General features: G+C 41.5%; 1 protein-coding gene across 3 annotated transcripts in view; it reads right to left on the bottom strand.

Moving 5' to 3' along the window:
* MAP2K4 (mitogen-activated protein kinase kinase 4) overlaps positions 1 to 22577 on the bottom strand; it is an 80428-nt gene that overhangs the window by 13185 nt on the left and 44666 nt on the right. For all 3 annotated transcript variants that reach the window (XM_042255678.2, XM_027974872.3, XM_027974871.3), the window contains 5 exons: positions 19220 to 19394; positions 9974 to 10093; positions 5356 to 5475; positions 2978 to 3029; positions 910 to 1037 (listed from right to left, as the gene is read on the bottom strand). In XM_042255678.2, coding sequence (XP_042111612.1) covers positions 910 to 1037; positions 2978 to 3029; positions 5356 to 5475; positions 9974 to 10093; positions 19220 to 19394 — 595 coding nt within the window. The remainder of the gene's footprint in view (positions 1 to 909; positions 1038 to 2977; positions 3030 to 5355; positions 5476 to 9973; positions 10094 to 19219; positions 19395 to 22577) is intronic.

Here is a 22577-nt window from a genome sequence, read left to right as displayed (position 1 = left end):
TCTCATACACACACACACACACACACTCTCTCACTCACAGACAGACACATAAACTTAGTAAACCAGAAAAAGACATTTGCCTTCAAGTCAAGCAACAGATGAATCCTACTATCACCACTGTCAATCAACAATGATCTAATTCTAGGCAAAGCAAGAAAAATAAACACAAGAAAAGTAAAAAAATACATATATACATATATATGATTATAGGTAGGTAGATGGATAGATATGGAAAAGATCAATAAATATGAAGAAGACAAAGGCAAAAATTATTACAGAATGGTATCTTGAGTATCATTTGAAACCTCTTAAGAAAAAAGGTATGAGTATTTTAGCTAGTTATAAAATAAACCTATCAGTGTAAGCAGCTTCCCTATGTATCAGCAGGTACTGTGATGCTCCAGGTTGGGAAACACCTGAGGGCTTCACCCTTGTGTCAGTGAGCTTCCTCCACCCCTAAAGACTCTATGAGACATACTGAGTTCTGGGAGGAACCTGTATTCCCATTCTCCTCTAACTGGAAATAGCACCACTTACATTATCCACGTGTCTACTACAGTATCACCTCCTACAGTCAAGACAACATGGGGGGAGGGTTGGTCTAGAAACACAAAGAGGTCTTTTGAGAACTAACTAGAATATAATGAAAAAACAATAATCAGAAAAGACCATATATACTAAGCGCCAGGCAAGAGGAACAGAATAAGACCACGAAGCAGGAGTTCACTGGGATAATTTTGACAAGTTTCGTAGCAAAGCTGGAACCGAGTCTGGTCTTCATGGAAGAGGCAAACACTCTAGTGTAGTGGAACTGCGTGACTAAAGCGGACTCCTTGGAAGCACAGCACCAAAGGGCACAGGCTCTCTGTGCAATGACTGCCAGACAAGAAGGCTTGGACTCGCACTTACTGCCATGTAGGGCCTGCAGCCAGCATCTCTCGTCTTGGCGATCGAGTCCACAAGCTGTCCACTGATGCCAAAGTCACAGAGTTTAATATTTCCACTTCTATCCAGAAGAATATTGGAAGGTTTGATATCTGCAAGACACAGATGTCATTCAACGTTCAAGTAATTAATTAATCAAATTCTAAAGAAGACTTCTAAAGAAGTCCAAGGAAAAATGTTGGAAAAATGTTAGGAAACATAAGCGATCGAGTCTGTAAAATTTAGATAGATAAGAAGATGATAAAATCTTCTGAATGCTTAAAAATGCATTATTAAAAAAATGCCTTATATTAAATTTAGGCATTCTATAAAGTTTTCTTTGTTCTCATCAAGAGACATATTCATTTACTTGTTTCAGATTCATTACTGAACAGTCATAACATGCACAATGAATTTAATCTGTAAGAGTATACTAAGCTACTTTATAAGTGTGAGTGAGTGAAAGTTGCTCAGTCATGTCCGACTCTTTGCGAGCCCCAGGACTATACAGTCCATGGAATTCTCCAGGCCAGAATACTGGAGTGGGTAGCCGTTCCCTTCTCCAGGGAATCTTCTCAACCCAGGGATCAAACCCGGGTCTCCTGCATTGCAGGCGGATTCTTTACCATCTGAGCTACCAGGGAAGCCCAAGCTACTTTAAAATACATGTCAAAGATGATACAACTAAATGCAAAGTACACAAATTTTAAACCCACAATTTTGTTTAAGCAGAGCTTTATCTAACTAAGAAGAGTATCCAACCCAGTACATTCATCAGACCACAAGCTCTGGTCAGAAAAGCAAAGGTTTGAGCCCTAGGTCTGATATTCAAAATTCTACCTAGAGCAAGCTTTTGAACTCTCACTTAGCACCCATGATCCTCTCGTCTACAAAATATAAGCAACAATTCCTAACTTACAGGGTTGTGGAAAGGAAAATACCTATTAGAGTGGGTGCACTTTTCTGCACACATGGGAAAGGTAAGTCCTTTTCATTTGCTTCACCAGATTTTACACAATTTGGCCACAATGGCCCCTAGGTTACCACCTGCTCCTCTGAGGTGAGGTGAGGTGAAGTCGCTCAGTCGTGTCCGACTCTTTGCGACCCTGTGGACTATAACCTACTAGGCTTCTCTATCCATGGGATTCTCCAGGCAAGAATACTGGAGTGGATTGCCATTTCCTTCTCCAGGGGATCTTCCCGACCCAGGGATCGAACCCAGGTCTCCTGCATTGGAGGCAGACGCTTTAACCTCTGAGCCAGTCGGTGCAAACCAGCTAGTTGGCCAATTCTCGCCCTCGCTCACTAATTCTCTGTACCTTTCTCAATCTTTCAATCCATTTCATTGTCACTGTCATGGCTCTATGAATAAAAAGTAAGGATAAAAATAAATACAGGGTACAAAAGTATCTGCCTGTAACTCAGAAGCTGATCTACCAAAAACTCCAGAGAAGAGCGCTCACTACCACTGACACGACTGACTGCCTATCAAGCATCCGCTCCTAACCAGGCGGTCCCTACTACGGGGACTTCGGCTTTACTGAGATCTCCAGCCTCCTCGGTGTAGCTCCACCCATACCTCCAAGCACTGGGTCCTGACTGGCCTGAGCTTATCAGGGTAGACTAATGCTTCTCACCAGGGACTCATTTAGGTGAGGGCATGAGGCAACTCTGGTGAATGAGACAAGAGAAGATACCAGAGACACATAAGGAAGATTTCTCTGCTCCTAAGACAGCCACACGAGGAGAGAAAGCTTCTTCTTCAAGGAGCCACCACATCCAGATTTGACACAGGACCTGCTTCAGCTGTTACTCCCCTGAGAATGGAGCTGACGCGTTACGGAGAGCAGAGCCAAACGAAGAGAGCTGCAGCCTAACCACTCTGTGCTTGCAGCCACCCTTCCTTTGGACTCACTATGACAGGTAAGGAGTTTCTTTGAACTTTAAGCCAGTTAACAGGCTTTTCTGTTACTTATAATCAAGAGCACTCTAAATCACAGCAAAAAAGCTAACTGACCCTAGTTGGTAGAAAGGCTGCTACAGTCATACCCACCTCTGTGAATGATTTTCAAGTTTTCTTTTAAGTGGTTTAGTGCTTTCACAGTCTAGGGAGAAAAAACAGAGAAAGACAGGACAAGCAATCAGCTTCCTTCTAATCAAACAGCATAGCAGTGGATCATAAAGTTACAGCTCAGGTAGGTCTTGGCATTCTTTTAAACTGAGTATTTCGATATTCTGTTCTAGGTTAACCGAAGATGCTAAATTATGATTTTAGATGTGAAAACTAAAAAACAGGTAACTTACCAATTTTCAAATGAGTCATTAAAAAGCTGTAAAATCTTTCTCATACCATCGAACTTTTCAAGAATAGATATTAATATATTTAATACAGAAGGATCCTATAGTCACGGTTCCTGTTTAGCACGTTTTTCCAAATTCTCAGTTTCTCACACTCACTCACCCTCACTGGATGTGGAGCCTGCAAAATTATGTTTGCAGAGCCAGAATTTATCCTACTGTTTGATCACTGCTCATGATCAGGAAATCAAAGATCTCTCAAGGATTAGAGGAAACAGACTTGAATTTAAATTTCTACAGTCTCACACTAAAGGAGAAGTGACAAACTGGCCAACCATTAGGAAGGCCAAGTCTCCACTGTCATCAAGCCATCAAGTATTAGAAGAGCGAAGCACAAGCTCAGTGTTTCACACAGCTGGGCTTGTTCAAGGGGTTTTTAATTACCAAGGAGGGATTTAACACAAAGTAATTCTGAATGTTGTGCTTAACATAAAAGATGATCACCAGGTCTAGAAACACAGGCAAATACGTAATAAATGATTTATTAGTACATACTACATATATTGTAATATAGGATAAAATCATTTTATATTTTCCAGTTTCTAAATCATCCTGTTATAGAGTGCTTAACAGCTGGATTCTAGGGTCTGGCTGCCTGGACTTAAAATCATTTACACTTACAAATGTATGAATTTCACAGCAAATTAAGTACTTAAACTCTTCATGCTTTAGACCTGTTATCTGCAAAAAGGGGGTTACACTATTTATCACTGAGAGTTGCTATGAACATAAAATGTCATGAGATCTTGGCCTGACACAAATAAACACTCAATAACATAAGCTATTATTATTCTACTGTTATTCTATAATGATAATTATGAATAGCAATAAGCTCCAAAATAAGCTTGGTTTGGTATATTGGAGAGATGACTAAATTGAACAACATAAAACTTCATATACCTGTATGAATAATGAACAAGTTTCTAGTATAAGGCTGTTTATACTAGACAGCTTTTTATAAAATTATATGAAAGGGTATATATCTTAACATTTAGCTCATAAAACATTTAAATTAAGCATTAATTCAGATAAATAAATTATTAACATAAGATCTATGAATCTTAATATTATAATAACTAGATTTAATCTGACTTTTTAAAGCCCAATTATACACACACATCTCTTAAAACTAAAAAACAGTTCAGAGACTATCTATATATTGCAACATTAACCTTTAATGATTAAGCAAATAAACTGACAATTAACAGCAGATCATACTGGATGTGGAGGAGGCAAGGAAGAAAGAGGAAATTACAGGAAGCCAGAATACCTAGCTTACAGTTTCCTATGAAGTTTAGTTTACACATCCACTAACCCAGGTCACCATTAATTCAGATTCTCAGGGGTTTCTAAGAAATCTTATTAATTATACCCTATTAAAAATAATGTGTTACTTTTTATGAAAAAATTGTGAATGACCTTTGTTAGCTAAAAGAACAAGAAAGAAAATGATTGTGAATTCACTTTCAAAACTATAAATACATAAGCTAAACAGTACTTCGTTTCTTTTTGGTAAAAAGTTATTTTATCAAATTAGTAGTAATGTTGGTTACTGAAATTGCTGGTCAACAATTGTAGTTTAGACAGAACAGCCCAAATCTTAAAAGCAAAAGAAAACAGACTTGGGTCAAGAGTTTCACTTAAAGAACTTCAAGGAAACTGCTGCAATTCTAATTAATTTAAGGGGAACTGTAATAATATAACCTATTTAAAAATAGTTAAAGAAACAAAGGAAAGAGGAACAGAAAATTGCTTTTTTCTTGCCTTATTTACAGCACAATCTATTATGGCTCACTATGATTTTAATGACAAGAACACTGCAGTATTTACTATTGAAATGTATGATTTCAACATGTACTTTTCAACAATGAAAAGTATCTCTAGACTGGTACTTTGAAAATTGTTCTTATGACTTATTTTGTTAATGACCCCGCAGAAGAGATTTTGTCTCTTTTCCTATTACAAACGATTTTCCAGGAAGGTCAATACCATTCTGTGAAGGACATTCAGAACTCCAGCAACATCTTTATGCATGTATACATAGCCCAAACAATTTGAAAACCAGGTACTTACTGCTAAAGTGATTTTGCCTAAAATTTCTTCTGGAATAACATCATCTAATACACTATATACATATTTGTAAAACTTATCAAACGAGGTAGACATGAGTTCCATGCAGATCCAACAGTCACCCTACAAAATAACAGACACAAGTCACTCTTACACAGCTTAACATTAAGCACAACTTTCCTTCACTTAAAACAGAAATACAATGGGAGAAGAATTTTTTTTTTTTAACTTTAAATGAGTGGTAATTTTTGTTCCTTATTAAAGCCCTGGACTGAATATTCTTATGTTCAAACACAAATTTAGTTGCCTAATTTTCTCCACTCTTAATTTTAAGGACAGGCACAGTCTTACATAGAAAACCTTTGGATTCTCATGAAATTTTCAAACTTTGCCAAATTAAATATAAAAATAGAAAATATGTGGGAGACTGTTCTCACTAAGAAAGTAAACAGATTACAGTAATCTTGAGATATTATATCAGCTTCTCAAATTCATAAAAAAGAAAGAAAAATATACATAAAGCAAACCCAATGCCTCAAGTCCTTGCTCAAATGCTACTTTCTCAGTGGCCAACGCTAAAAATGCCTGATTCCCAGGGCAAGTCATCCTCTTCACATCCCATTACCTGCTCTACTCGTAGAGTGCTCCCCATCTCCTAATATAAAATACCATTCTTCTCAGCTTATGTTTTTCACTCATCTTTCCTATTGGAACACACATTCCACCAGGACAAGGGCTCAGTAAACACTCCTTAAATGAACAAATGCTGGCTATAATCAAACCAAACCATTCAAAACCTACTGGCAGCACTGTAGGGTGTTTTAAACCAGCCTGAATGCAATTTGACCATAAAACAAGAGAAATAAAAGAGCCTATACTCTTCGATAGGCTCCCTCCCTGACTAGAGATCTAACTTCAATAGTTCACAAATTACAAAAGGAAAAAAGAAACAAAAACAAACTAGAAACCTCTGAACGATCTCACAAGAAAAAGTACATTATTAAAAGGATTAGACACAATTATTTTGAAAACCGCACAGCTCACTAGGCATGCATGAGAAAACACGACTGCAAGCAAACGCCACGTTCACAGCGCTGTCCGTTGCGTGCGCGTGTAAACAAGGGCTACTCAGCACCCAGAGAATGGAAAGAGAAATGGATGATGACAAAAATTACCTGTACAAAATTCTGCGCATGGTTACTAATTTTTGGATCCAGATGTATCCTCAGAGATTTTTCTCGTACGGACCTCCCACCCCAACACTTGGCCCGGATTATCTGAGAGATCAATGCCTGCTGAAGTAAAGCAGCTTGTTCAGAATGACACTGCTAATCAGTGACAGAGCTGTAGACAGAATCCAGTTGACTTAACTCCGCTCTCCTAACAACACCTACAGTGCAGGACACCTCATTTACATGCAGAGAGTGCACATGCGGTCATGACTGCTGAGATGAATAACCTCACTCTTAAAGCAGAACCGGCTGCTACCATAGTCACATAGCTCCACACCTCTGCAGAACGACGGCTTGTAAAGCAGATCGGACACAGGGAACCTGCACTTATAGTTATTCCAAACTTTCCTCTTTAGGTCTCCTTCTCTTTTCAGTGCTCTTCAGCCTTCACAAGAGACTAACACTAGTAACCTAACACACACACCTCAATTTATTTTTAATCTAAAGATACCATTTCAACAGATTTACTAGAATTTCTTAATTAGAGAAAAAGTACATTTAACCCACCTACTTACAAAAACAGTGAGGAGGGAGCTTAACTGCAGTAACAGGGTAAAGTGGGAAAATCACTGTTAAGAGTGTGAAGGCCTGATGTACTCATTCAGGCTCTCCCACTTTCTACTTGCATCAGCTTTCAGTTCAGGTCAGTTGCTCAGTCGTGTCCAGACTCTTTGCGACCCTATGAATCGCATCAGCTTGGGCCCCATCAACTCCACATCTATGAAATGGGACAGCCCCATCCTCAGTGGACTCTGATGAAGATCAAATGAGTTAACTCATGTGAAGCACAAAGTAAAGTGCCCAGCAGGGGCTAAAAACAAGAGTTAAGAAAATGAGGGGAAAGGGGGAAAGGATGGAAAATATGAAAGCAACCGAAAGACAAAGAGTGATCATGGAATGAGGGAGGAATCCTCGTAGTTTCTAAGGCACATAACTAATGGAAATATTTTTCTCCTGGCAGTTCCTTTGAGCCATAACTGGGGACAGCAGCAATGAGCTGCGTTTACAAAAAAAGAAAAGAGGAATAGTCAGAGGTGCCTCAAAAGGCACTGACAGCAACATTACTTCCATGTTCAAGCAAAACACAGGATTACCATACAATTGAAACACAAAAATAAAAATTACTGAATGTGGATTTACTGAACCGGAAGGTGGAGGCTAGCAAAATTTAGCTACTAAGATCAAGATAAGGGTTTCAGAGACTATATCCAGACAAAACCAATAACATAATTTTTATATACTAAATGGAAGCAAGCACCTAGAAAATGAAATGTTTAAAAAGACACCACTCATTTGGAAAGGAAAAAACAGCTGGGAATACATCTAATAAATGAGGCAAAACGTCTCACCAGGTTAATCAGGAAAAAAAAATTAGATACAAGTCATATCAGAGTGTGAGAGAGAGAGGGAGGTAACACCACTAAAGATTCCACAGGTGTTACAATGATAGTATAGAGCTGTTATGAATAACCTTATACCAACGAACTTGACAGGTTAGATAAAAGGCACAGATTTCTAAAAATAAAATCGAACAACCAAGTGTCACTCAAGGAGAAACAGATAACCTGAATAGAATTCTTTGAAAGAAACTGAACTGCAAAATATTAGTAATTATGCTGAGTGAAAGACAACAAACAAATGAGTGGTAGATGCTGTATGGTTCCATTTACACAAAACCGTAGAAAATACAAATTAATTCACATGGCAGAAAACAGACCTGCGGTTGCCTGAGGACAATGCAGTAGAGAGGAGTGTATAGCACTTATGGGGCACAAGGAAGCTGAGGAGAGATGGGTACATTCGTTATCCTGATTATGCTGATAACCCTCCCACAGCGCAGCCAACTGTCAATTCTACTTCCGTAGTTATACACTTGTGTGTGTGTGTTGCGGGGAGTGGGGAGATGCAGGGAAGGAAAGGAAAAATATAAGACAGAAGTAGGGTCAGAAAGGGAGGAGGTGACTAAATTCAGCCAATGTCACTGCCTCTTACATAACCTGTGCAACATGAAGAAAGTTCCAGATTCATCATCTTGCAAACAGAATGACAGTGTATAATGCTCCAGTCCAGGGTACAGCTCTGTGTCTGTACTCTTGACTGTGTGTGCTGATGTGACTGATGTAACACTATGTGAAATGGGGAAGAAAATTAACAAATTCAATAGACCTGGTCATAAAAATGAACACTCAAGTCAAAAGTACAAGGATAGGAGGAGAAGCAGCTAAGGAAGTCTAGAACTACCTAGTGATCAACTAGTGATTCAACAAAGGGATGGCAGTGTCATGAAGGAGAACGCTACCAGTTACTATCATCATCTCTCAAGAGTACAGAACGATACACAAAAACCTCAGGACTAGCGAAGAATTAACTGTCGAACCTCTAAAGTCTTCTCTAATTTTAAGAGTTCATATTTCTATTAGTACATACGTCTATTCAGTGTAACATTCAGTTCAGTCTTACAACATAGTATTTTTTAAGTCAATAACAATAACAAAACCAAGACTATATGCTCTGTGACCCAGTCCCAAAAAGGAGAAGGGGTGGGACACATTTTTTTCTCACCAGTTCATAACAAACCTGCTGGTACTGGCTCATCCTAACATTTTCAAACTGAGAATGAGTATTTAAAATGCTTAAGAGTTCAGCTCAAGTCCCATTCCCCTAAATGAACATCACAGGCGTGTGACAACTGTCCAGGACACCACATGTATTCACTGATAGCTCCAGCTCTTCTTCCTGACCTAACTCACTTCCTGCTTTAGGTAGCGGGGTGACCGGAAGCCAGTAAGTATGCTGAGAGCTGGAGGCAGAAGTGATAACCTGCATCAGGACACAGAATAGGCCGAGGCCAAAAGAGAAACATGATCCTGAAACCAAGAAATTGAATCGCTAGTTTCTATATAAAAATCTAGAAAACGGAATAAAATGAAAGGATTTCTACCATAGCTGTTAATGTCTGATGGATTTTACTCAGGATTGTGGGTGGACACGAATAAATGCTTGTGTTAAAGGCAGATGACGGAAATGAATAAAGGTTTAAAAAGGGGATTGGGGGGTACTGAGGGAGCTCAAGGACAAAAGAGATAGATCTAAAAACAGTAACATATTTAGAAGCCAGCTGATGTGCCAGGTTCTTAAAAAACAGAAAATATTTATAAATGAAGAAGGAAATACGGCATTCACAAATGACAAATTCACCCCCAATCCAAGGAACATGAGCAGCAGAAATTAAGAGTAAATTACCACAGTGATATACTAAAATGTTAAGAAATCAACATATTACTAATGTAAGGCATTTAACTGAAGATGAGAATCAAATGCTGCCATTCTCTTACTTATTCCAAGTAGCTGTTCACTGGTCAGCTAAGACCCACGCGGCCTGTTCCTACCTCTCGGAAGAGCGCACCATAGAACTGAACAATGTATGGGCAGTCACTGCTCCGCATCACTACATCCAAATCCATGAGGAGCTGCTTCTGCTCTTTTTCATCCACTGTCGACCGGATTCTCTGAAAAAGAAGGACAAAAGACATCACAAAAACACAAAATGACTTTACAAACTAGAGAAAAGCCACTTCTACAAGATTGAAAATTTGCAAGCAAACTTCACAAATACTAAAGAACCACACATAAAAATTATAATCTTTCTTATACTTTATAAGAACAATTTATCACTGAAAACCACAATAGCACTTAGGAAAAAAACCTGCACAGTACGGCCCTTAGGAATGCTTTGAGGGACCCAGGCTTTTAACCACAAGTGCTTACTGATCACGCTGGCAGGAATGCAATCAAGTTGTGGGGCACTGAAAACCAGCCCCACATGCAAATACAAAGAAAGTCCTGAGGAGCCAGCCTTGAGCCAGTTCACAGAGACAATCCTCAGGAGTTCTGAGGACTCTACATGCTGTTAGTCACCATTTCAGAACGGTATGCAAGCAAGGCTTTCAGTGCAAGAATGGCCCCCTTCGCTCCCCCTGCGTCCTTATGCCCAGCCGCCTCCTCCTTCACACGTGGAAAACAGCCCAGAACAGGTAAAAGTGAGAACCAGCCCCCAGACTACAACCCGAGTCTCCCAAACCCTATACTGGCATCCCCCCCTTCACCACACTTTCTGTATGTTAGAAACAAAGTTCTACCTGACCCTCCAACCCATGACTCAGCCTGCAGGGCACATACACATGTGGACGCAAACCTGACAGTGAGGAGGCAGAAGGCTGTCTGTCTGCTCCCCAGGTGACGAGTCCCTCTTCATCCCTACAGCGCAGACCTGGGGGACACATCCCCACGCCCCCGCAGTAACATCTCTGCACAACACCAGCAGACAGCCACAGAAGACCAGGACCCCACCTCCCGTCACCCACCCAGGATCTGTGCTGAACATGGAGATGTTCAGAGGACAGTTCCCACTATGCGCAGCAAAGAAACAAGTTCAGAAAGTGTGAAACAGTAACAAAGTTACAGGTTCATGTGGAGGCATGCAAACAGCTGCTGTTCTCATAAAAAAGTTTACAATGTCACACCGCGCCACTTACAATACACAGCACATACTTACAAGGCAAGTTAGTATACAAAAATACACAAGGTGGCATTTAGTCTTCCAAAGACTTCAAGGCACGTGTCCTCGATGTTCTCGAAAGGGATGAAGGCAGTCACTTATAATTCTTGAGTGCATTTTACAGAAGAGAAGCCAGAGGCAGAGTATACAAGATGTATTTCACATGACAGGACAATAAGCAGGTATATAAGGAAAAGAAGTCAGTCTCTCCTTTCTATTTTTCCACACTAAATGAGGAACTCCATATATTCCAAATACAAACAAATTTGATTTTATAACTTAAAATTTATAGCCTGCTTGCTAGCTACAGTACCTCATACCAAATAAAATTTAGGAATTAAAATTCATCTTGTATATACTGATTTTAAACTCTCACACGGAATGTCCTGCCCAGATAAATAAGAAAAAAAAAGAGGAAGAATGAAAAATAAAAACAAGTAACACTGGTACTTTTAAAATTAAGAACCCCCCCCCCATTTGTGTATTTTCATAGTTTGGAGAATAATCTTGCTTTTATATCAACACTGGCATAATGTCTGCTCAAAAGAGATATTTTTTAAAAGTCAAATTAGTCCAGAAATGTAATTTATATTTGTTCAAAACACTGATAATTTTTATAAACATTTAAATTACATTAACTCCTGTTGTAGAAATGTAACTTTTAAAAGTGTGACTTTCCTGGTAGCTCAGGTGGTCTCCTGCAATGCGGGAGACCAGGGTTCAATCCCTGGATTGGGAAGATCCCCTGCAGAAGGAAATAGCAACCACTCCAGTATTCTTGTCTGGAAAATCCCATGGATGAAGGAGCCTGGCAGGCTACAGTCCACTGGGTCTCAAAGAGTCGGGACACGACTGAGCAACTAACACTTTACACTTTACTTTAAAAGTGTAGCTGTGAAAATACTAATTTGGGAAGGTAATTCTTTTTAAAAACATTTAACAATCCTATGTTTCTAAATTTAAAGGACAAAGAACTAGAAACAAATAATAATAATAATTTGTTTCTAATAATTAGAAACAAATAGGAAAGAAAAGGTAAACGACCCTCTGGTTGGGAAAGATTTTGATCTACTAAAGAACTGTCACTATTAATAGATGTAAAGATTTTTTTTTTCACTTTCACTATTTTTTTCTACTTTTCTATATTTACAAGTGTAAATATATTTACACTTATATTTCCTTATATTTCCTGAATACACACACTTACAAAACACTGTTTTAAAACATGCCCTCCTTGCTAGTTTGTTTTTTCTTTCCGTACACTGGTTAGATGGCTTTCTAAATTTACAATAAACCTTAGTAGTTATCATCAATATTTGGCCCTTGAGGACCAATTTCTAAAAACGCTGCTGCTGTTGCAGAAAGGATACATGTTACTACATGAACCGCAGGCCTAACTGAAGCCCCAGTATCTGACTGATACACAAGATTATTACTAACCAAACTGGAGACAGAGCGCCTGGCACAGCTGTAGTTTGAGATCATGAGCATGGGAGGAAAACCTATTCATCTGTAAAATATTCTTGAGTACTACTGTCAGCGCAGAAGAGAACCTGTGGCTTCTGGAGGGCCTGCTGCTCAAACATGAAACAGATTCTGCTCCTGGACCCTTGTCATCACCTCTGCACACTTTCTGAACATCTTGTCCAAGTGACGTGCAGAGCAAGGGGAGCGACTGGTATTACATCCCAATTGTTTGACACTGACCAAGGGCAGCTAGCTCTCAGTTATACTAAAGCTTTAGGGTCGCACTGCGACATTTGTTATATGTAGCAATTAATAAAATAAACTAATTCAAAAGGCCTAAAGGACTCAAAGAGGGGATTAATTATAAGCATACATCTCCCACAACAGCAGTAGATTCAAATTAATGATTTTAGTTCATAATCCAGTAAGTGATTCGCATTGGAGAACACTTAAATAATCAATGAGTCATGTGACAGAATACTTAGTAATCAAAGTCCCTACCAGGAAAGTTTTTCTAAATGAACATCAAAGCAATGTGTATGGAAAAGATTTCTCCCATTTGAAATAAGTAAGTGGAGCATGTCAGGGAGAACAAACTTCCCTCCCCTTATGAATCTGTCCTTAATGAGGACACTGGAAATGTAAGCAAAGGTGAAGCCAACTATACTACCTAACTTCTCTTATAATCTGAATGTTTAGAAATCAAATGTGCTGATAAATGCCTCAAGTTACAAGGAATTTTCATTTACTGACATCAAAACCTTAAAGCGGACAAGGCGCGACTTCCCTGGTGGCCCCGTGGTTACGGCTCTGCGCTTCCACCGCAGGGTGTGCAGGTTCAGTGCCTGGTCGGGGAACTGAGACCCCACACGGCCACGAGGCACGGGGTCTCGGGCAGACTCCTCTCCAAAGAAACTAAAGAGGGGCAGAGGGACGGCTTGACAGCACTTCATTTAAAATCAAACAACGAAGAGGATAAGGATTTCTTTATCAATGTAATTGTAATAAACATATTTTCAAAGTGTCCACTTCCCACAAACACCAACACTGCTATGCCAGACATGCAACCTTGTTCATGATGCTTTCCCTGCCAAACACTCCTCCTAAGGTTAGTATCTAAGAATAAAACACAAAGGAGATTCCCCTGCCACTCAGTGGCTGACTTCAGATCAACCTCAGTTAGTGAGGTGGGGGCTAGGGGAGCAAGGATGACATTCAGATCCCCAAGGACCCCTGGATTCTTACAAACACTGGATCCTTACAAAGAAATACGCTGCTTTCCCAGCAGCAACATCTAGAATTCACTTCAGATGCAAAGGCAGAAACCCCAGAAACCACTGCAGAGCATCAGTGGGCTGCCCCCTTCCTCTGAGCTGCAGGAAATCCTAGGCATTCTCAGTTTCCTCATTTCAAAACAAAGATTCTCTGCCCCACAGAGGCAGCAAGAATCTCAGCCTTCGCTGCTAGAGTCTTCTAAACAGATCACACACAAAAATGTCCCTGATACCTCACAATACTGTCACTAATAAGGTCAAAGCAGATGGCAACATTGGCCAAAACAAACCATTTTAAAAAAAGGAAAAAAAAAAGTATTTGTAATGCTGATCACAAATGTACAACTGCCTTTAATGTCAAAGAATAACAAACTGTGTGCGTTAAATCATTTGTTTTAAATTATGAAAACACACGCTTTTACTAAGGCAGGAAGAAAGAATACTAATTCTTAATTGCAAAACCATCCAAGTCCTTCCCCGACCTAGGAACTGAACAGGTGTCTTACATCTCCTACATTGCCAAGGGGGTTCTTTACCACTAGCGCCACCGGGGAAGCCCATCCAAGTCCTTAGAATCTGCTTAATGAACTTTCAAATGTATCTTGATCAAATTAACAGCAGGACCTCCCCTTCTTCTCACTGAGGATACTGAATTCCTTATACGTATTTCTGCTGTGCATCATCAGACAACTTGTGAGATCAGTTCCAAAAACACGTGCTACCACATCATGGGACGAGCTGCTCTGAGGACAAGCTTGATGTGTCTTGACAAGTGGGGTATCATCTTCCCCTTCACTAATGACATCACCCACATGTAAAGAGCACACTGTTAACCTCAGCACTGAAGTATGTAAGGGCCTGAAGATCATAAATGACGGCTCACCACTCTGGGAGCCATGACAATACCGTGAGACAAGAGAGGAATCTGACAGCTTCAGAGGCATGGTTGTGAGACAACAAAGAACGGCAGAAAACGTGCAGAGGTGTATCAAACATCCCTCTCACCTAAGAGAGAGGTGTGGTGAGACAGGCGCTTCTCCAAATAACTATTGATACACAAGCTGGGATACAGTCCTACATCACAAGTCGGGTCAGTCAAGTGAAGACAAAGGCTTTCAGAAACTAGGTATCCAGAGTCCTCAGAAACACTGAATGGCTGATTAGATTCACCTAGAGCGACCATTTCCAAACCACACCACTTGGACCAGAAAGGCTGCTCAGAGCTGTCGCCCTGGGAGCTTCTGATACAGACAGGCATCACAACACACGCCAACCAGAAGAGCACAAACACAGCACAACTCCGCTCCCTCGCAACACCCAGAAGAGCACTACTGCTGTCTGCGGCATTTGCTGGGGTTTACATACAGTTCTGTCAGCAGAAAGAACCCACAGTCAGCAAAACACTAGGAGCAACAGCACAAGAAACCTGCACATGAGGAGCTGTAGCCCCACAGCACCAGGGACTCGGGGCGCGGGGCACGCGGCCCTGCCATTCCTTGGGACCCGCCCTCCCCGGAAGTGCTCCACTGACATGTTTCATTCACAACACTCAAGCAACATTAGCAACATGAAATCATATGAGGCTATTCATTTGGTCTTCCTAATAAGCCCCCTGATCTAGCCAAATGAGAGCTTAAGACACTGGAATGCAGTCTCAATTCAAAAAAAGATAGCCATGGCTTCTGCATCCCACAGGTGATCTGGATAATCAAATACTAGCACTGTGGGCCCTTGAGAATCAACAAAACTACCCGAGGTGGCAGGAAAATGAAAGCCAGCCCTGCAGACTCCCACCTCCCCCCACAGCGGCCCGCCCACACAGGAGGCTTGCAAGAGAGCAGATCACGCGGCCCAAGGAGGGCAGGGCTGACACTGCACGTGGAGGCTCTGGCCCTTCCCAGCAGCCATCGAGTTAACCTAGGTCTCAATTCTAGGTCAGGGACACTGGTGTCAAGATCCAAATACCAAGGGGAGGCAAGAATGCAGGAATCAAGATCAGGTTACCAGCTCAGGATCAGGAACAATTAAACCAATGCAACAGCAAAGCTGGAAGAGTAGAGAAAAACCCAGGACAGAAGGAGCAAGGCAGGCAGATCACCAAGAAATGGAAAACACCTGAAACCCTTCAACGCATGTACGATCACATCACTAACTCGGTGTGGCCTACGCAGCAAATTTCAAAGAGCCGGTCTGTTTTCCCGATCAACCCAGATAACTTCTCAATTAGAAGACTCAAAGCTCATCTTAACAATGACAATCCTTACACCTTCCTACCCCACCCAACAGTCAGATCGGGTCCATTCTCCACTGAGATGAGAATCTGACTCCCCTGTTAACCCCACTGCCTTCCATCTTCACTCTCTTTTATTCCCTCTCCGTTCCATTTTCATTCTTTCCTACTCTCCCTACAAACAAGAACTGGGCAGGCTCCTTCAAAAAGTAAATCTGGACCCACCAACAGGGCAGCAGTGGTCCAGACCCGCATGAGGTCGCTCCTCCAGCCCTTGGGTGGCAATCCTAGTTAGCCGCCCCTCCCCACTCTAGCCACAGACAGCTCTTCTTGATTCTTCCCTCTGGTGTCCCTGGATTTGCCTGGATCAGATTCTGATCATCTGGGACTAACTCCGCTACGGGTTTCTCCCAGATCTGAATTTCTCTAACCCTGACTGCTTCCTCAGTTGTTTGGTCTGAACCGTGGGCTCCTTCCCCATGACAACCAGCCCTGCCAGAGAGCTAAGCAGACACCTACTTCCCTCCCAGAGGATGGTGACTGCGTGTCTCATGTGTTCGTCCAGTGGTTATTCCATCATCATGCAAATTGGGGCATGAAATGTTATTGCAGAGGATGCTGATCCAAGCCCGAAGGGCCAGCGTCAGAGGACGTCCTTCCTGACCTCTAAAAGACCCTGTGGCAATACATTCCCAAAGTGCATCAGACGAGTTACTTCAAGTGGCCATCTCATTTCCCTGACATCAAGGAGGACTCACAAGAGTGTGAACCGCTATCTCACAGTTCCTTTAAATCTCCATATTTCAGAGCTAAACCCAGCGCTTGATCAGGAATAGAGCCGTCCATGTGAAAAGTCACACCTAAATCCTTAATCACACAATGCCTCTGTGTATCTGTACTTGTCGATCTGGTCTGTGAGCCGAAATGAAGAGCAAACAGACTCTCTCGGGTGTGAGGAAAAGCTAAGTATTTTCAAAGAGACCAACAACAATACATTTTAAAATGTGCAGTTATGGCATGTATCAGTCCTCAAACGGGTGCCAATTTTTAATTACATGAAAGCACAAACACTTACTCTTCCATCGTTATTCGAATTCACGCATTCCAATCGTTACACCCGATCAACATCCTGAATGGAACGCCACATTATCCAGTTCAACAAGAGCATGGCCATGTCTCATTTGCTCCTTCTTTTTAAATCGCCCTCCCAGCGGCCCCCATGCTAAACTATCATGCTTGCTCAAGAATTCAACGTGATCAAGCGACAGTATCACTTGCTGAGTGCAGATGTGACAGGCATCCGTCTGCAGGTCCCAAGACCACCTGAGAAGCGTTTCTCAGTCAGATGACGGACGGCAGACAGTTTCCTAGTCTCTCTCTGAAATTCTTTCAAAACTTGAGTAAGCATTATAGAGTCGCAAATGTCAGCAAATTAAAATCAAAATCTTCAACATCACAATGAAGGAACTTCTTTGTTTACCTTTAAAACTTATTAACCCTAGCTACAGTCTATCCGTATTACCAAAACAGATTATGCTGCTGACCGACAGAGTGAAGCACAGACTGAAAAAAGCAGGACATAAGTATTAAAAGTACCTTCCCTGGCATCTGGGAGAAAAGTCTAGAACTTTAGTTTATAGGACAGTTTTTCCTTCAACCTCCGCCACGTAAAAGTGAGTGTCATGCACGGACAGTACCTAAGGACAGTGCAAAGCTTGTGCAGAGCAGGCTAAATAAAATGACTTCTTTCCACTCACACTGCAGTGCACAACATAAGGAGAAGTTATTTTACATTCCAAGGAAAACAACATTTTCATTCCACAGATAACCCAAAGCAGAGATTCCAGCCTGTGCATGTTGAGAGGTCTGTGGTTACATGCAAAATGTTGTATATGTAAGCATCTTCCCAAGATAAAGTCTATAGTTCTCACCACATTGTAAAAGCAATACGGCCAAAAACAGGTTAGGTTCCATAGGGAGAATCCTACAATTTCGTCCCACCATCAATTTTTCATCAGTTTTACACAACCCAGCAAAGAAAACTGCTCAACAGTGAAGGAGGCTAAAAGAGTAACACTTCACTCACAATAAACTTGAATACAGGAAGCGTTTTTACATTAACGTGACACAAATCCACTCCGAAAAGTCAAGCAGGAAACAGGCAACTCCTCTCATCAAGTCATTTTGATAGCCTTTCAAGTCGGGGGCTAACAGGAAGATGATGCGCTTGTCTATCTGCAAATCCATTCTCAATTCTTACCAACTGGGAAAGTATTTGTTCCCGCAAGAATTTAAAGTTCGATGAGAGTGTGGCCTTATCTCATGTTTCCCTTTTTCATTCAAAATTGCCCCCAGCCATCATCAATTTTCCTGAAATATCTTACAGAGAGGGAACATTCAGTTAAACATTTGAATGACCAGATGAACAACTACACTGACATGGGGAGTCAGGTGGAACCTCTCAGCTCCTCCCAGGTGCCAACGTCAGCCTGCCAGATACCGTGTTCGGGCCAAGCTGCACGTGTGGCCCTCACAACAGTCACGGTACTGACAGAGGCGACAGCACTGTTGCAGAGCACGCGTGTCAGCACCCCCTGGGCGCGGGGCCCTACCGAATGGAGATGAAATACACACAGAGCAGCCGAGCCGGTCAGGACCGAGTAAGGTTGAGGTTAGTGGCAACAGCATGTGCGTGGTTTCCGGGAAACCGTCAGTGAGCCTGCTGTTAGCCCTAGCCCCGCACCCCGCCCAACCCAGAGCGCAGCCTCCTCGTCCGGCTCCCGCCTGGCGCCCCGCAGCACCGCCCAGGTCCCCAGGGTGCGGCCGCCCGACCGGAACTCACCTTGGCAGTGGAAGGGCCTGGAGTTCAAAACACGTTAATGCATCATGCCAGGGGTGCAGGGAACATGCACAGGTCACAATTCATGTTTCCAGAGGGGAGAAAACATGCCAGCAGTTAAGAACACCGCCCGTAGAAGCACCGGGGGGAAGAGCTGTGTGGCCCCACGGGTAACCACGACAGCAGGGGCAGAGCAGTGGCGCCGCCACACCCAGACACCACGCCTCACGGGTTAGAGTACCCAGAACAACCGCGGGCATCACCTACTTTAACTGCCATTATTTGCCCACTGGGTTTGTGGACCATTTTGTTGACAGAACCGTAAGCTCCTCGTCCAATCTCTCCGAGGTCTTTCAAGTCCTCTGCAGTGAAATCCCAGTGCTGCTCAGGGGAGATCTTCAGTTTTCCTGACGACTCAATGCTGTGTGTTCTCAGTCTCTCTCTGTTAAGATATTAGGAAGCAATTTTTCCACATTTTAAATAGGTTTCGACTTTATTTTTTCTTTTTTAGCTAGCACTGATTAATGTGTGGGAAAATTTCTTTCCTCATTAGTTACTACAACAGTCTGAGTTTCTGGGTATTTGTTTGTTCATCTGCTTGTGCCATTTTGGTTTTTCACACACCGAGTTAAGAAAGGCCTAAACTTAGGGAGTTGACAAACACAGATTTAATGGGACTCATAAAGCCAAACTTCCATTTGGGGAAGAAACTCCTACTGCACACCAGTTTCATTTCCAAACACAAGATCTTTTCCAGACTTTGCAAAACTGCATTATCAAATCCAGAATCCCAGGTGCTACGAACCTTATTTTCAAAAATCTCTTATCCTGCTTGACCCAGCATGGATTATTCCAGGTCCTCGGTCTTTAACACAGCTAGATGTTCACAAACTCTGCCATCCATCAGAAGCACCTGGGGATATGTATTAACTCCCAACGCCCAGGCATCATCATATGGCTATCAAATCAGAATATGTGGGCACAGAGGTCAGAAAACAGGGTATTTTAAGACACCCAGGTGATGCCAGCAAAGTTTGGGACTAGCACCTCAGGGTACTGCCCTGCTCCTTGTTAACACCATGCTGTGGAGGGAGAACAGGTGAACAGCTAGCCAGCTGGCTCCAAGAGGAGCACTGCCACGTGAGCCTCTCAGTCCTTGATGAGCAGAGAGCAATGGATGGGGGAAAAAAAGCTTCATGGACAGAAGAACTCACTTGTAACAGATTTTCATTACATAAAAAAAGCACCTCCAAAATGTGAGCTGGAGATCAAATATTAACTTCTAACCATACTTCGTAAAAAACCAAATCCAATGAAAGATGTTACATCAATCATGTTTTTTGGTTTCTCTCCTGCACACACACCCATGTGTAGGAATGAACTGTATCAAACCAAAGAGTGCAGCAGACATAAAGAAAAAGACTCCACTGAATATTATCTACAGTTTTTCCATTTCATAGTAAATGATCAGGAACTTTTAAAACTTGATCTCGTGATACAAGCAAGAACATGATCGGTTATCTATTTCTTCTTCCAAAATTTAGGAAGCTTTCACAGATTAGCACGACTGTTTTTTATAGTTACTTTTAAGCTTCTCGTGTACTTAGAATTTTAATTTCACTCTCGCAGAATAATCATTTATATCAGTATTAATAACATCTGAGTCAAGGTTATAGTTAAAAAGTTAATACACTTTGTCTAAATAAAAACTTAGTAAACCAGCATTCCAAATGCCAGATTCTCAAACCATAACTTTAGTAAGTCACAGTGCCAGCTTTCATCCATACAAGTTCTTTTCAGTTTACAAAACACTTTCACCAGTACTATATATACCTAGCATCTTGAGTCACAGGAAGCCCAGAAACCAGTGGCATAAATGACCATTCAGGTGTGAAGCTTGAACTGCCTAAGATGGAATCAGATCTAAGCAAGTGGGTCTCTACCTACTTTTCCATTGAAGTAGGTAGAGAGATTAAGCCAGGAAATACTCTAACATAAAAAAGTTCCATATATAATGACTACTGTTCTATGACCACCGACAAGAAAATCTCTATGGCTCAGTTTAATCACTGGTGAGATAGTCAGCACTGGCCCACTGCTGAGGGTCATGGCAGACAGGCTGTAAGGTGGTGCCTGTGACCTCCACTTTCCCAGTATCCACATCTCTATGTAAGCACCTCTCTTTGAACACAGAGGGGACCGGTGGCTTGTTTCCAGCCAACAGAATACAGCAAAGGCTATCACTCATGATTACAATGTATCACATAACATTTACCATTAGCATTCCTGAGAAATGAAATGAATATTTCATTGCTACATAAAGTCACACAAAAACAACAGTTATAATACTGCCACAAAGATCAAATTTTAGGATTATAAATATTTCTGCAAACAGTTCAGCTTACTGTAGACCTGCTGTATGGCTTCTGGATAAGCTCCTTTTTTTCTTTTTGAAAGTGAACAGATTGACAGATAAGGGATGTGGGTTATCTTCTCGGGCTAATGAAAACATTCACAAATTGAGTAAGGTGATAGGTGTACAACTCTGAATATACTCAAAGTGATAGAATCATACAGCTTAAATGGGTGAGTTGTATGGTGTATGGGTGATACCTCCTCAATAAAGCTGCTGAAAGAAAAAGATGAACAGGAAAACGTGATTTTTACCCAGAGATCCACTTTCTCAGACAGGAAAAGAGCTGCGAAAATCACAGAAAAACATGCTACAGTTATGCCATCCCCAAGGCGAGGGGCGTCAGCACCATAAATTTGTTTTCTATGTGACTCTGTTTCTGTTTTGTAAATAAATTCATTTGTATTATTTCTTTAGATTCCACACGTGTATATTTGCCCTTCTCTGTCTGACTTACTTTACCAAGTATACTGCTCTCTAGATTCATTCATGGCTCTGCAGATCGCAGTCATTTATTCTTTGTCACGGCTGAGTAAGCCAGGCATCTGTTGATGGGCACTTGGGTTGGTTCCACGTCTTGGTTATTATAAACAGTGCTGCTATGAACCTTGGGGTGCACGTTTCTTCTCAAATTAGAGGGTTTTTTCCTCCAGATATATACCCAGGAGTGGGACTGATAGATCATATGGTAGCTTTTTTAGTTTTTTAAGGAATCACCATACTGTTTTCCACGGTGGTGACACTGATTTACATTCCCACTAACACTGTACGAGAATTCTCTTTTCTCCACGCTCTCTTCAGCATTTACTACTTGTATACTTTCTGATGATGGCCATTCTGACAGGTCGGTGATACATCACTATAGTTTGTGTTTCTCTCATTATTAGTGATATTGAGCATCTTTTCAAGTGCCTATTGGCCATCTGTATGGCTGAGTACTTTCTCTGATAATTGTTCTTTGGGACAGAAATGAGCAACTTGTCCACTAATACCGAATCATCACTACTGTATTTTAATTACTGTCCCTTCTTTGACCCAGACTAATCTATGAGTTTCTGAAATCCTGCTGCTGCTGCTAAGTCGCTTCAGTCGTGTCCGACTCTGTGCAACCCCATAGACGGCAGCCCACCAGGCTCCTCCATCCCCGGGACTCTCCAGGCAAGAACACTGGAGTGGGTTGCCATTTCCTTCTTCAATGCATGAAAGTGAAAA

The sequence above is a fragment of the Ovis aries genome, chromosome 11 (assembly GCF_016772045.2).
Source record: "Ovis aries strain OAR_USU_Benz2616 breed Rambouillet chromosome 11, ARS-UI_Ramb_v3.0, whole genome shotgun sequence".
In the NCBI taxonomy this organism is placed as follows: domain Eukaryota; kingdom Metazoa; phylum Chordata; class Mammalia; order Artiodactyla; family Bovidae; genus Ovis; species Ovis aries.
This window is presented reverse-complemented; position numbering and strand designations above follow the sequence as displayed.